General features: G+C 39.6%; 1 protein-coding gene across 7 annotated transcripts; it reads left to right on the top strand.

Annotated features, from left to right (window-relative positions):
- The first annotated feature begins 293 nt into the window (after positions 1-293).
- Positions 294-11,180, top strand: si:ch211-198a12.6 (uncharacterized protein LOC563253 homolog). Of its 7 annotated transcripts, none has more exons than XM_053621032.1 (3): positions 294-516; positions 1,847-1,933; positions 7,731-11,180. In XM_053621032.1, the coding sequence occupies exon 3, from the start codon at positions 7,868-7,870 to the stop codon at positions 9,455-9,457; it is 1,590 nt and encodes a 529-aa protein (XP_053477007.1). In that variant the 5' UTR covers positions 294-516; positions 1,847-1,933; positions 7,731-7,867; the 3' UTR covers positions 9,458-11,180. The 7 variants fall into 7 exon arrangements, with proteins under 7 accessions (XP_053477007.1, XP_053477008.1, XP_053477004.1 ...); XM_053621028.1 differs by lacking the exons at positions 294-516; positions 1,847-1,933 and adding exons at positions 5,865-6,013; positions 7,534-7,598; XM_053621033.1 differs by lacking the exon at positions 1,847-1,933.
- The last annotated feature ends 1,177 nt before the right edge of the window (positions 11,181-12,357 follow it).

Below are 12,357 nucleotides of genomic sequence, written 5' to 3'. Positions count from 1 at the left end.
TCTTTCTATATATATACCCATCGGTATATATCTTGGTTTTGAAGCCGTGATCTAAGAAACACCAATATCTCTGCCGTCGCAGAGGTGAAGTTCCCAAACTTCTTATAAGAAATCGCTCCATGTAATACTTCTCTCAATGTAATACGCGCATTTCTTATATCATTGACTCCCTTCCACACAGACAGCAATACACGATGACTTCATAAAATTCTAATTCTAAATCATTGACTCCCTTCCATAGAGACAGCAATACACGATGACTTCATAAAATTCTAATTCTAATTCTACATTCTTGATGATTGCTACCAGTCAGGGGTAAGGCTGCATCGGTCTTTCGCTCTGCACAACAAAGGCAAAACGCCTTCGCGTCAACACAGATTTCAGGGTGAAACTTTTCCATAAGCATCCTCCGGTTTGCTTGTTGTCCAGAAAAGTTGAAAAGACTCGCACAGCCCAGCCAGGAGACGCCAAATTGTCGTGGAAATTAGACAACACTCGCAGACTCGTCCTCTGAAGGTAAAAAGGTTTATTAAAGAAAGATGGTTAATACAGGATAGAATAAAGCAGGATAGAATAATGAGAGCACTCTGAAGCCCTTGTACTAAACCACTACTATATATATGAAATGCAGAGCATGACATAATTCTGTGTACCGATAAGAACTAGTTTGAGGCAGTTCGAACAGGCTTTGTTTTAGGATCTTGGAAGATTTTTAGAAGAACCTTGAACAGAAGAACATGTTTGTGTCTCTATAAGCAGATAAACATTCTGTACTGATCTCAGTGACATGACATGGCCTTCTTAGGCGTTATCCTCTGATGAGAATGAAATAGAACAAGAACAAAACCCTGTACATACCATAGCATGTGTCACAGGATGTGCTTTGCTACATGTTTTTTTCCATATTTTATTTATTTATTTATTATTATTTAAATTTTTTTCTTTTACAGCTTCTATAACTTTCAAAGTTTTAATCAATTTAAAGTGCTATGAAAATCAAGTGAATATGCATTCTCATGCACAGACAGAAAAGGTTCAAACTGTGTGCCAAATCTCTAGACATTTAATTAATCATATAACTTAAGGTTTGCTCTATTGACCCTATAAGAATGTAAAAGAGTTTACCTGAGGGTGAGTCCACATACAGCAATTTGGTAGGACTTACAGTTTTCTCTTCAATTCTTTAAAAAAAAAAATTATTATTTTTTATCTCAGTAAAATTTACTTGTGCGTTAAATTACCAAATATATCATGTACCGCTGATATGATGGAATGAGTCAATGGGGCATGCCACTTGATAATAATCCACTGCAAAAATACTGCAAGTCTTGCACTTCTTAATAAGTACTCTCTTTACTTATTCATTGCTTGAACTGGACTCTTTCCATTAGTAAATATTTTACCTTTATTATCTCTCTCTCTATATATATACCCATTGGTATATATCTTAGTTTTGAAGCTGTGATCTAAGAAACACCAATATCTCTGCCGTCACAGAGGCGAAGTTCCTGGAACTTCTTATAAGAAATCGCTCAATGTAATACTTCTCTCAATATAATACGCGCATTTCTTATATCATTGACTCCCTTCCATACAGACAGCAATACACAATGACTTCAAAAAATTCTAATTCTAAATCATTGACTCCCTTCCATAGAGACAGCAATACACAATGACTTCATAAAATTCTAATTCTAATTCTACATTCTTGATGATTGCTACCAGTCAGGGGTAAGGCTGCATCTGTCTTTTGCTCTGCACAACAAAGGGCAAACCGCTTTTGCGTCAACACAGACTTCAGGGTAAAACTTTTCCATGAGCGTCCTCTGGTTTGCTTGTTGTCCAGAAAAGCTGAAAAGACTCCCGCAGCCCAGCCAGGAGATGCCAAATTGTCGTGGAAATTAGACAACACTCGCAGACTCGTCCTCTGAAGGTAAAAAGGTTTATTACAGAAAGATGGTTAATACAGGATAGAATAAAGCAGGATAGAATAATGAGAGCACTCTGAAGCCCTTGTACTAAACCACTACCTTTATTATTTCTCTCTCTATATATATACCCGTCAATATATATCTTAGTTTTGAAGCTGTGATCTAAGAAACACCAATATCTCTGCCGTCGCAGAAGTGAAGTTCCCTGAACTTCTTATAAGAAGTCGCTCCATGTAATACTTCTCTCCAGATCTCTAGACATTTAATTAATCATATAACTTATAGGTTCAATAGAGCAAATATTAAGAATGTAAAAGAGTTTACCTGAGGGCGAGTCCACATACAGAAATTTGGTAGGATTTACAGTTTTCTCTTCAATTCTTTAAAAAAAAATTTTTTATTATTTTTTATCTCAGTAAAATGTACTTGTGCGTTTAAATTTGCCAAATATATCATGTACCACTGATATTATGGAATGAGTCAATGGGGCATGCCACTTGATAATAACTCGCCGTCAAAATACTGCCCCTCTTGGGCTTCTTAATGAGTACTCTCTTTACTTATTTATTGCTTGAACTGGACTCTTTCCGTTAGTAAATATTTTTACCTTTATTATCTCTCTCTCTATATATATACCTATCGGTATATATCTTAGTTTTGAAGCTGTGATCTAAGAAACACCAATATCTCTGCCGTCACAGAGGCGAAGTTCCCCGAACTTCTTATAAGAAATCGCTCCATGTAATACTTCTCTCAATGTAATACGCGCATTTCTTATATCATTGACTCCCTTCCATACAGACAGCAATACACAATCACTTCATAAAATTCTAATTCTAAATCATTGACTCCCTTCCATAGAGACAGCAATGACTTCATAAAATTCTAATTCTACATTCTTGATGATTGCTACCAGTCAGGGGTAAGGCTGCATCGGTCTTTCGCTCTACACAACAAAGGCAAAACGCCTTCGTGTCAACACAGATTCCAGGGTGAAACTTTTCCATAAACGTCCTCCGGTTTGCTTGTTGTTCAGAAAAGCTGAAAAGACTCGCACAGCCCAGCCAGGAGACGCCAAATTGTCATGGAAATTAGACAACACTCGCAGACTTGTCCTCTGAAGGTAAAAAGACTATTACAGAAAGATGGTTAATACAGGATAGAATAAAGCAGGATAGAATAATGAGAGCACTCTGAAGCCCTTGTACTAAACCACTACTATATATATGAAACGCAGAGCATGACATAATTCTGTGTACCGATAAGAACTAGTTTGAGGCAGTTCGAACAGGCTTTGTTTTAGGGTGTTGGAAGATTTTTAGATGAACCTTGAACAGAAGAACATGTTTGTGTCTCTATAAGCAGATAAACATTCTGTACTGATCTCAGTGACATGACATGGGCCTCTTAGGCGTTATCCTCTGATGAGAATGAAATAGAACAAGAACAAAACTATAACAAAGTAAAAATGAATCATTTCCTTCACAAATCCAATCTTTTAATATGGATCAAATCTCCTGTATGTTTTGTTCAGAACTTTTCAGTAGGATTGGTATACCTGTTATCCAAAAAAAAACAGGATTATCCTGTTCCCAGCAGAACGGTGGATTCAGGAATGATTTCAGGAACAAAATGTAATAAAACTTTAAAACTGGTCAAATAATACAATGTTTGTATCATCTAGTATATACATTTATTTATATTTTGTGCCAGATTTGTTTAACTGTTACAGTGATAAAGTGGATCAAGTATACATTAGGCTACCAATTAAGAGTTTCAGTACAGCAAAGTAAAAAAGAAAAAATATTTTGTTCCCAAAAATAATCCCTCAATCAGCTGTCAATATCAAACAAAAATAATATACTTAAATTTAACTGTCATTTGTGACTATATTAATTACAATGACAATCATCAGAGATGAACCAGTCAAAAGTAGTTTCTAACAATTGCATCCCTTATTGCTCTCCACACATTAACTCTGAACATTCTTTTTTTAATTTTTTTTTTAACAAATAAAAACACAAAGTGACCCCATGTTAGATAATCTACCTGTTGTTCTTTACATAGCTAGTAGCTTACATTGTGATATGTAGTCTGATTTAGAGGACTAGTGATCCGGATTTGGTAATATTGAAAACTTTGTATCTGGATCAGGGTGATCCAATCCAATGTTGCTTTGAAAAACCGACACAAAAGTAAGATGGATGACTTGATCCTGGATCGCAAAACATGGGATTTTCAAATCTGGATCAATCTGATCCGGATTAAACTTTTTGAACAACTGGGCCCAGGTCTAGTCCAGCTGAACCCCATTATGAATGCAGTTTTACTTATTTTGGGAATTAGTAACTACGGGGGTAAATAAATTTTCACACAGGCCCAGCTGGCATTGGTTAGCTTTTTTGCTTCAATAATAAATAACATTTTCATTTAAAAACTGTTTTTTGTTTATTCAAGTTGCCTTTGTTTTATCTTAGATTTTGTTTTAATTTCTGAAACAATTTAGTATGAGATATACACAAAAACAGAAGTAATCAGATACTTTTTCCACAGCACTGTACACAGTCATTAATCTAACCTCATAAAATCAATAATTGAACAGCATCCAGCTGGACTTCATAGGGATACAATTGATTGAATTGAGACATGAATCTAAAAATAGTGCAAAGGTCTCCAAATCGGATCTTGAATTCCATCTACTGTCCTGGGTTAAACAGTTGAACCCATAACGTAGCCGGTTGGCCACTATGCCATCACACCTGACTGCTAGGTAAACGTAGCATGGCTCTACAGGACCCAGCTTTCAAAGACTGGTTTGATAATGCCTGCTGTAGTAGTGCTCTCGGAATTGACACAAATTCTTAAATAATTTGTGGACAGCTCTTTCATAGAAGAGAGCATATTAGCCCTTCATCAAAACACCAAACAAACCCCAATGAGACAGCATGAATACAGATGGCCTCAAATTGAGCACAAGCCTGGCTTGCTCTCACCTACCAGCAGATGGCAGCCCTAGGGGAAAGCCGCAACACGTGGATGAGAAATTGCATAAACCCAGCCCAGGACAGTCAGACCGCACTGATGCACTGGACATCAGTATATTTGATTGTAGTCAAATGAGTGAGAGGGGTTCAGACACTGAAACACTACTGAAGTCTGCACATGAAGATGGTGACCTCCACTAGTGATGGGAAGTTCGGATCATTTTACTGACAGAATTGATTAGTTCACGCCTCGAGTCTTTGGGTACGAGTCGTTCGTTCTTCCGGTGACTGCTCCCAAAGACTCGAGACGTGAACTAATCATTTCTGTTTCCGGTACAGAACCGATGGGGATGTTGCTGCGCATGCGCGGTCAAAAATGAGCAAATCACTCTCTGAGACAACTCGTTGTTCCCGAGTCATATTAAAGATTCGTTCAAAATGAACGAATCCTTCATGAACGACACATCACTATCCTCCACCCACATATTTTAAATTAGATGAAGCATAATCATGGAAAAAAGCGCCCCACTGTGGCTGCAATGGTTAAATAAACCGGGACAAATGAACAGTCAGGAAGCTGAAGGCTGTTCAACAACTCCAGTTACATCTAGCTTCTTAAAATCCCCTCGCAGAAACAAAACTGCCACGGTCAATTACCTAATGTTTTGGTAATGCAAAACGAGCTCCGCTTTAAATATATCACAGAAATCTTAAGCACATTTGCGGAGTTTCAAATATCGAAAATGGGCACTGTGTGTTAAGTGATACCATTAGTAGCAGGAGCGGCTGAAAGGTGATATCTGACGTGAGGGCTTATGAAGTCACCATCTATGTTCACAATGGTTGTTTTGCATTCAGGACAGACTGAGCGCCGGTCCGCTAGGGGGCAGCAGTGCACAAGCGGGTCACGGAGCGTCTTTCTGCTCATGCGCTTAAACGCACTTGGCGCCAGCGCTCCTGCGGGCAGTGTGCGAGAGGTTCAGAGCGCAGCCGTGCTGTATAGACGCAAACAAGCCCAGGTCTATAGGCCGCCGATTACCTAAATCCTGCAAATAGCACTCCTTTCGCTGTCTTTCACACCGATCTAAGGACAAACAGGTTGGAAAGTCTGTACATCGTGGGCTTTTTTAATTTCAATATTAAAGGGGTAGTTTATTTTGCGTATCCAAATTCATCCGTGCTTTCAGGTTGAACTGTACAAGTGAGCCTAGCTAGCTAAGCGGCTAACTAGCGTGCTATAATGACAATGTTATTTGTCTTTTAGCTGTAATCCGGTTTTAATCGATTAAATAGTACTATATTACACGCCGTTTGTTGTGATAATAAATGAGCAGATTTTGGAGAATGGTTGTTGAATCGTCGCGGCTTGTAAAAGCTGTAAACGTCATGAAGTTTAATGGCGGTAGCTTGTAGTGCGCTGGATGTGGTGCGCTGTAGCAGGACGGTAGGCCATGTTGTTTCACCGAGCTAAGAATGTGTGCTGTAACAGCTTTCATCGGTAGCTAGCATTATCCTCACTGCTCGGAGGTAGCTGCTGACTCCAGCCGGCTTGACCAGGTTAAAACCGCTCCCAGCAGGCTGTACTAACGCATTCCTTATTTTATCGTTGTTTTCACCACAAAGGGTACGCGTTGTCGGTTATGTAAGATGGGGGACGCCTTTCCCGGGCTTTTCTTGCAAGATGTCTCGGCGATGGTTAGCAATTTTATTAGAAATCCGTCTTAAACATTCGTGTATCAGTCTAGCTGATTCTGAACGGTTTACTGACTTTTTACATCGTGCTTTTAACATTTTAACGACGGGTGTATGTTTTTTCATGGCGGTAGCTGCGCTGTAGCTCGAGTTGCGTAGCTATACGGCTGTGAGGGCGGAAGCTAGCGGCGGCCATTTTAGAGCTAGTTAGCTGTTCCAGTCTGAGCTGCACAAGATGCCCACCGCGAAAGGCGTTGTAATTCTCTGAAGAGGCTGAGTCAGAATGTGTGAGTGGCCACTCCAGGGTTTTAACACGGGACCGATCAACAAGATTAAGCGCGGCACTGGATTTAAAGCGGTGTAGTCAAGATATGAAATCTAGTTTATGTACTAGCCAAATTGCTAGTTAGCCAGCTAGTTAGCTGATATTCCGTGCTTCAGGAAGCTAACTAGCCAAGCTATTTAGCCAGCTAACTTAGCCAACAATGGTATTCCTCTATTTTTACTCTCTGTACAGTTGAGTGCTGCAATTTCTCCCTTCCGCAAGGAGGATGATGAAGGTTTAATGCCGCGTCTATATAAACACGCTATATTTCTGGATAACTATTAATAGTTTTTGGCTTTTAAAGAATTAATAAGAACTTTGTTTTAACAGGTATACCTAGCAAGCTAAGTTAGCTAAAAAAAAATCTGTATCGGCTAACACTAGCCCGTTTTTAGCAAAACAGAGATTTGCTAACTAGCTTAATGGTAATAGCCAGGTAGCATTGTTTTTGTTTATGTTGTGCTAAATTGTTTTCTCCAAATTGTCTTTTTTAACTAAAGTGTTCAAACAAATTTCTCACTTGGTATTTAACACCTGTCCCCTTGTCTTTGCTAGTAGCATGTTCAGTCTAAAATGTGGTGTGTGTTGTTTATCACCTCAGCACTGCAGGTGTTAGCCTCCTGGTCAAGCAGGATGCAGTAATCTGTTTCACAGGTTCACCCAGAGGTCTATTCCTAGGACTATCCAAGATTAACATACCAGTCATTAACTTATATTTCAGTGTTAATATTTTTTATTTTAATGTCCTTTATGTGCAGCAAGCATTTGTAAGTTTGTGTTTTGTTTTCTTCCCAACAGGCCAGACCCCTCCTGGCTCGTGCTGACCAAGGAGGTCCCAAGCAATTTTTTTTGTTCTGAGAAAGCGGTGCTCCTTGAGCAGCGCTAAGTTTCACTTAAACGGGAAGACGGAAGTCGTCAGGCTGGAGTGTGTCCTGATGGCCGAGTCAGAGACTGAGTGTGACACACCAGGCCTTGACACGCTGGGGTCTGAGTGTGTCATAACTCACACGCAAGTCGGTGACTTGCACTATGCAGCGGAAACTGAGATTATGACCCAAGAGGACAAGAGGCTTGATCTGGAAGCCATTCATGGCGATCTTGGGGCTGTGGCTTGCGTTGATGGCGTAACGGAGACAGACCACGACTACATTAAGTCTGAGGTACATCATGACCCACAGTACTTTGGAGGCGCAGACATGAAAGGCAACGAGGCTTTGCTTGGTGAAGTGCTGCTTAAGACAGAGATGGGTGGAGCTTGTGCAGAGCATGTAGTGAAGGTTGAGACAGACCATGGAGGAGAGCTGACAGTGGAGTCGGAGAACGGTGTCATCATTCACGAGGCCCAGGGTCTTCAGTGCAACGAGTGTGGAGAGATATTTGGCAGCATGTCTGATCTGCATCAACACTTTGAAATCCATAAAGCAACCCATCCCTACATTTGTATCCAGTGCGGTGAGAGCTTTGCTGTGGAGGCTAGTCTGAGGGGGCACATGAAAATACACATGAAGGAGAAGGGCTACGCCACCACCGGTGTGGAGATGGTTGGTAAAGGGGTCATCGACGCATTCAACCTCAAACCACATCAGTTGATGCATTCCCCTGAAAAGCCACACAGATGCTCTGAATGCGGGAAGAGCTTTGCTGCAGCCATCACACTCAGAGAGCATATGAAAATGCATTCGGATGACAAGCCCTACAAATGTACTCAGTGCAGGAAGAGTTTTGTCCGCAGGCGCCATCTAAAGAAACATCAGGAGCTGCATGCTCGTGAGAAGCCATTTACCTGCCCTCAGTGTGGGAAGGGCTTTGCTACTGCTTCAAATTTGAAACAGCATCAGAAGACACATGTTGGTGAGAAGCCACATCGATGCTCCCAGTGTGGCAAGTGTTTTGCAGCAGCAGCCACTTTGAGAGAACATCAGCGAATCCACTCTGGTGAGAAGCCCTATAAGTGTACCCAGTGCAGGAAGAGCTTTGTAAGAAAACGCCACTTGAAGAAGCACCAGCTGGTGCACCAGGGTGGCAAGCCCTACCGATGCTCTCAGTGCGACAAAGGTTTCAATCACTCCTCGTCCCTGTCACGACACCACAAAGTCCATCTTGAGGCCAAAATGTTCGCCCAGCCTGACAAGGAATTCCCCTTTGATACTCCTATGAAGAGGGGCATGCACACGGGTGAAAAGCCATACAGCTGCAACCACTGTGAGAAGAGCTTCAGTCACTCTTCGTCGCTGTCCAGACACCAGAGAACTCATTCTGATGGGAAATCCTACACTTGTGCCCACTGTGGCAAGAATTTTAATCATTCCTCGTCTCTTGCAAGACACCAACGTGTCCATTTGGAAGAGAAGACCTCTTACAGTGCTATTCCCACGGGAAAGGGATTCCCTCCTACTACCATCCTGAAACAGAGGATTCTGCAGAGTGAGAAACCATATCGGTGTTCTCAGTGTGGAAAGGGTTTCAGTCACTCTTCCTCCCTCTCAAGGCACCACAGAATTCACATTGATCAGGCTCACCACTAAGGTGTCTGTGGTATTTTACAGTTTGTCCCAACTTCGTTTCAGGCCAACCTAAAATCATGTTTGTTTTCATAGAGCTATGATGAAAGGAAAATCGAACGTTTATTCTGGGTCTATAGAAAGATCTTGAAGCTATACTAAAAATAAACTGGTTAAATCCTTTAACTTTACAATTTAAGAGCGATGAATTTCAATAACTAGTATGGCTGACTGAGCTGATGCTGATCCTGCGCAGTGTGCAAATAGCTTACTGCCTTCAGTTTGACATCTGTATAATAATGTAGCAATTTCATCCTTAATGACCAGGTCAATTATGCTCTTACTCATACCCCTGAAAATAAATAAGGGTGGATAACTTCAGAGCCTGTTTAGAGCTTTAGATGTATAATTGGTGACCAAGTAAAGTTTCTGGGAGACTGGAGGAACCCACTTCCCACCACCAAAGTCCCATGTATCTTTACCCATCATGTCTTGTTCATGGCCTGTTCAGATGCTATCGTTTGTAAATAAGTGCTGGTTTTTATATACATATGTATAGGTGCGTGTGCAGTTCTTTTACACATTGAACATTTTGTATGACCCAGACTGTCTTAACCATCTTTATTTTGAAAATAGGCTGGTACTTGAAAGTTTCACTGGCTTCAGGCAAGCTGTTGGCAAAGGTGCAAGTCTGCATAAAATTTTCACAGTTTGCTTAAACTTGAGTCACCACTGCTTTCAGCGGCATTTAAAATCGGCTGTAGCATGCTTTCAGTGATGAGCCTGTGGTCAGACGGCTTCATTCTAAAATGAGCTGCAAGAAATTTTGACTTGTTGAGAGTGGCAAATTTAGTCGTTCCTTTTGAGTTGTCTAACTTACCGACGGACTTCAGAATACGTAGTTTGACAGAATTCATTGTATACTTGCAACTCAGTGTAATTTGATCTAAATGTTCCCTCTAAAGCATTGCTAGTTCCCTTTGGTACTCTACAACTTGTTACTAATGGGTAAATTGTGTATATTTGCGTTCAATTCTAATGTCATCGCTGTAGAACTAGTTCAGACCTCCATATATAAATATAATCTGTAGTTAACTGCATACATTCAGCAAATTATCAAAATTTAGTGTAAGATTGTGTAATTATCATTACAATAAAATAGCTTGCTCTTGATTAATTTCAAAATTCCATGAAGATACACTTTCTACTTAAAGTTCTGTGTATGGGGGAAGATCTTTTACATACTGATGTATTTTTTTAATATGGTTTGGGTAATCTGAAAGGGAAAAGAGGAATACTGTTTTTATGGGAGTAAACATTATATTGAACTTTTTTCTTTTTGAATAATTGTGCTTCAACTCGTAGCATAGGCTTTTTCATTGTGTTAGATAGGTGCCTTATTGCATGCTGAGTAGAAATGTTTGTTGAGCTGTAATAGAAGGTAAAAAAAAAGTTTGGCTCTTCTCCCTATGTTTGCATACTAACCAACATTTTACTTTTGACTTAAGGCAATTTATGTTTTGCTTTTCTGTATATGAATATATGTTTATGCTGTTACTGTTGTCTTTTAAGTTCACTCATCATCAACTGGTCTCATTGTAGAAAAACTAAAGGTTTAAAAAAAAAAAAGAGGTCACAACACCTTTTGATTCATATTTTGATTGCCCTCTTAAATGGTCAAATCTTGTTCCATGTCTTTACCCATCTTTGAGTGGCACACATGGATAAATAAAGGTTCTTGACTACCTGTTTTGTATTTTGTTTGCTTTTTTTAAATCGGTGAATATTATTTATTGTTTTAATTGACATGCTTGTTTCTAGTGAGGATGTCTTTTCTTTAGTTGGAGTTTATTTCTGTAGGAAGAGAATGTTTGTTCATCCAGGTTTCTAAATAGGGCTGTGGTAAACATTGGTGTGATGGCATATAATTGACTAATATGAGGCTAGAGTTGTTTCATTATTACAAATAAAGATATTACAATCCACAAATAAATGTAGTGTGATTTACAGAAATTAAACACATTCACAAATGCATTGAATGAGGTACACAAATGTTAGTAGTTTTACAAAAATATTTGACATGCATATATGCGTTTTATTTATTTATATTTATTTATTAATTTATTTGTTTTTATTAATTTTTTTAAACAAATGTTTGTCCCACAACTCTGTCCTGCATTTGAAACATTTCTAGCAGCAAGAGTGCACAAATAGTTAGACTCCGCCCACCGTGTCCTCAAACCACTCAGATTACTGCCTTATCATCTAACCGCGTCATTGTAACATCTAAAAGAAAACCAGCAACGTTATGAGACATAAATGCACTGTTATTATAGATGAGTGGTCTGATGGATTAGTAATGATTGATTCAGTGATTCAGTAAGGATTCTTTATACTGATGCAAACCAGTAACTTAAAGTGCCTGAGTCTGTTAGCACGGTTTGTTAAGAGAATGTAATAAGTGTCATTAGCCCATGAATTGGATGACGCACTGTAGTGTTGTGTTTTGGCAGGCTGCCTGTGAGGACATTTTCTTGCCAATATCATCTTTTCCTGATACATAGTCTTTTAATCTTCCCACACTCAATTTACTGTAAAATCACAACTCGGGTTTTGCCGTGGATTCGGTAGTGATGCTGGAAACACTGGTAAAAACACATTCCCTTAAAATAAAGAATGTATGATTCAATGTATGATAATGTTGCTTGTTTTCTTTTAGGCAGTTAGATCCACTCTCCTGTCGTGATTACTCCTTAACGGCCACGTTAGAGAGCCTTGTAATTTGACTCTGTTCCCGTCCTGACTGTAAAACAAAACGTGATTGGTCGGAGCGAGAACGTGCTATGATTGGTCATTGCAATGCGGCGGTTATCCGATTGGCTTGAGTAGACGGTGGGCGGAGTCCAACTATTTGTGGATTTGTG

Source organism: Ictalurus furcatus, chromosome 3, assembly GCF_023375685.1.
Source record: "Ictalurus furcatus strain D&B chromosome 3, Billie_1.0, whole genome shotgun sequence".
Classification (NCBI taxonomy): Eukaryota; Metazoa; Chordata; class Actinopteri; order Siluriformes; family Ictaluridae; genus Ictalurus; species Ictalurus furcatus.
This window is presented reverse-complemented; position numbering and strand designations above follow the sequence as displayed.

Coding starts and splice junctions, on each gene's coding strand:
- si:ch211-198a12.6 (XM_053621033.1), top strand. CDS start 7,868: ATGGCCGAGTCAGAGACTGAGTGTGACACACCAGGCCTTGACACGCTG.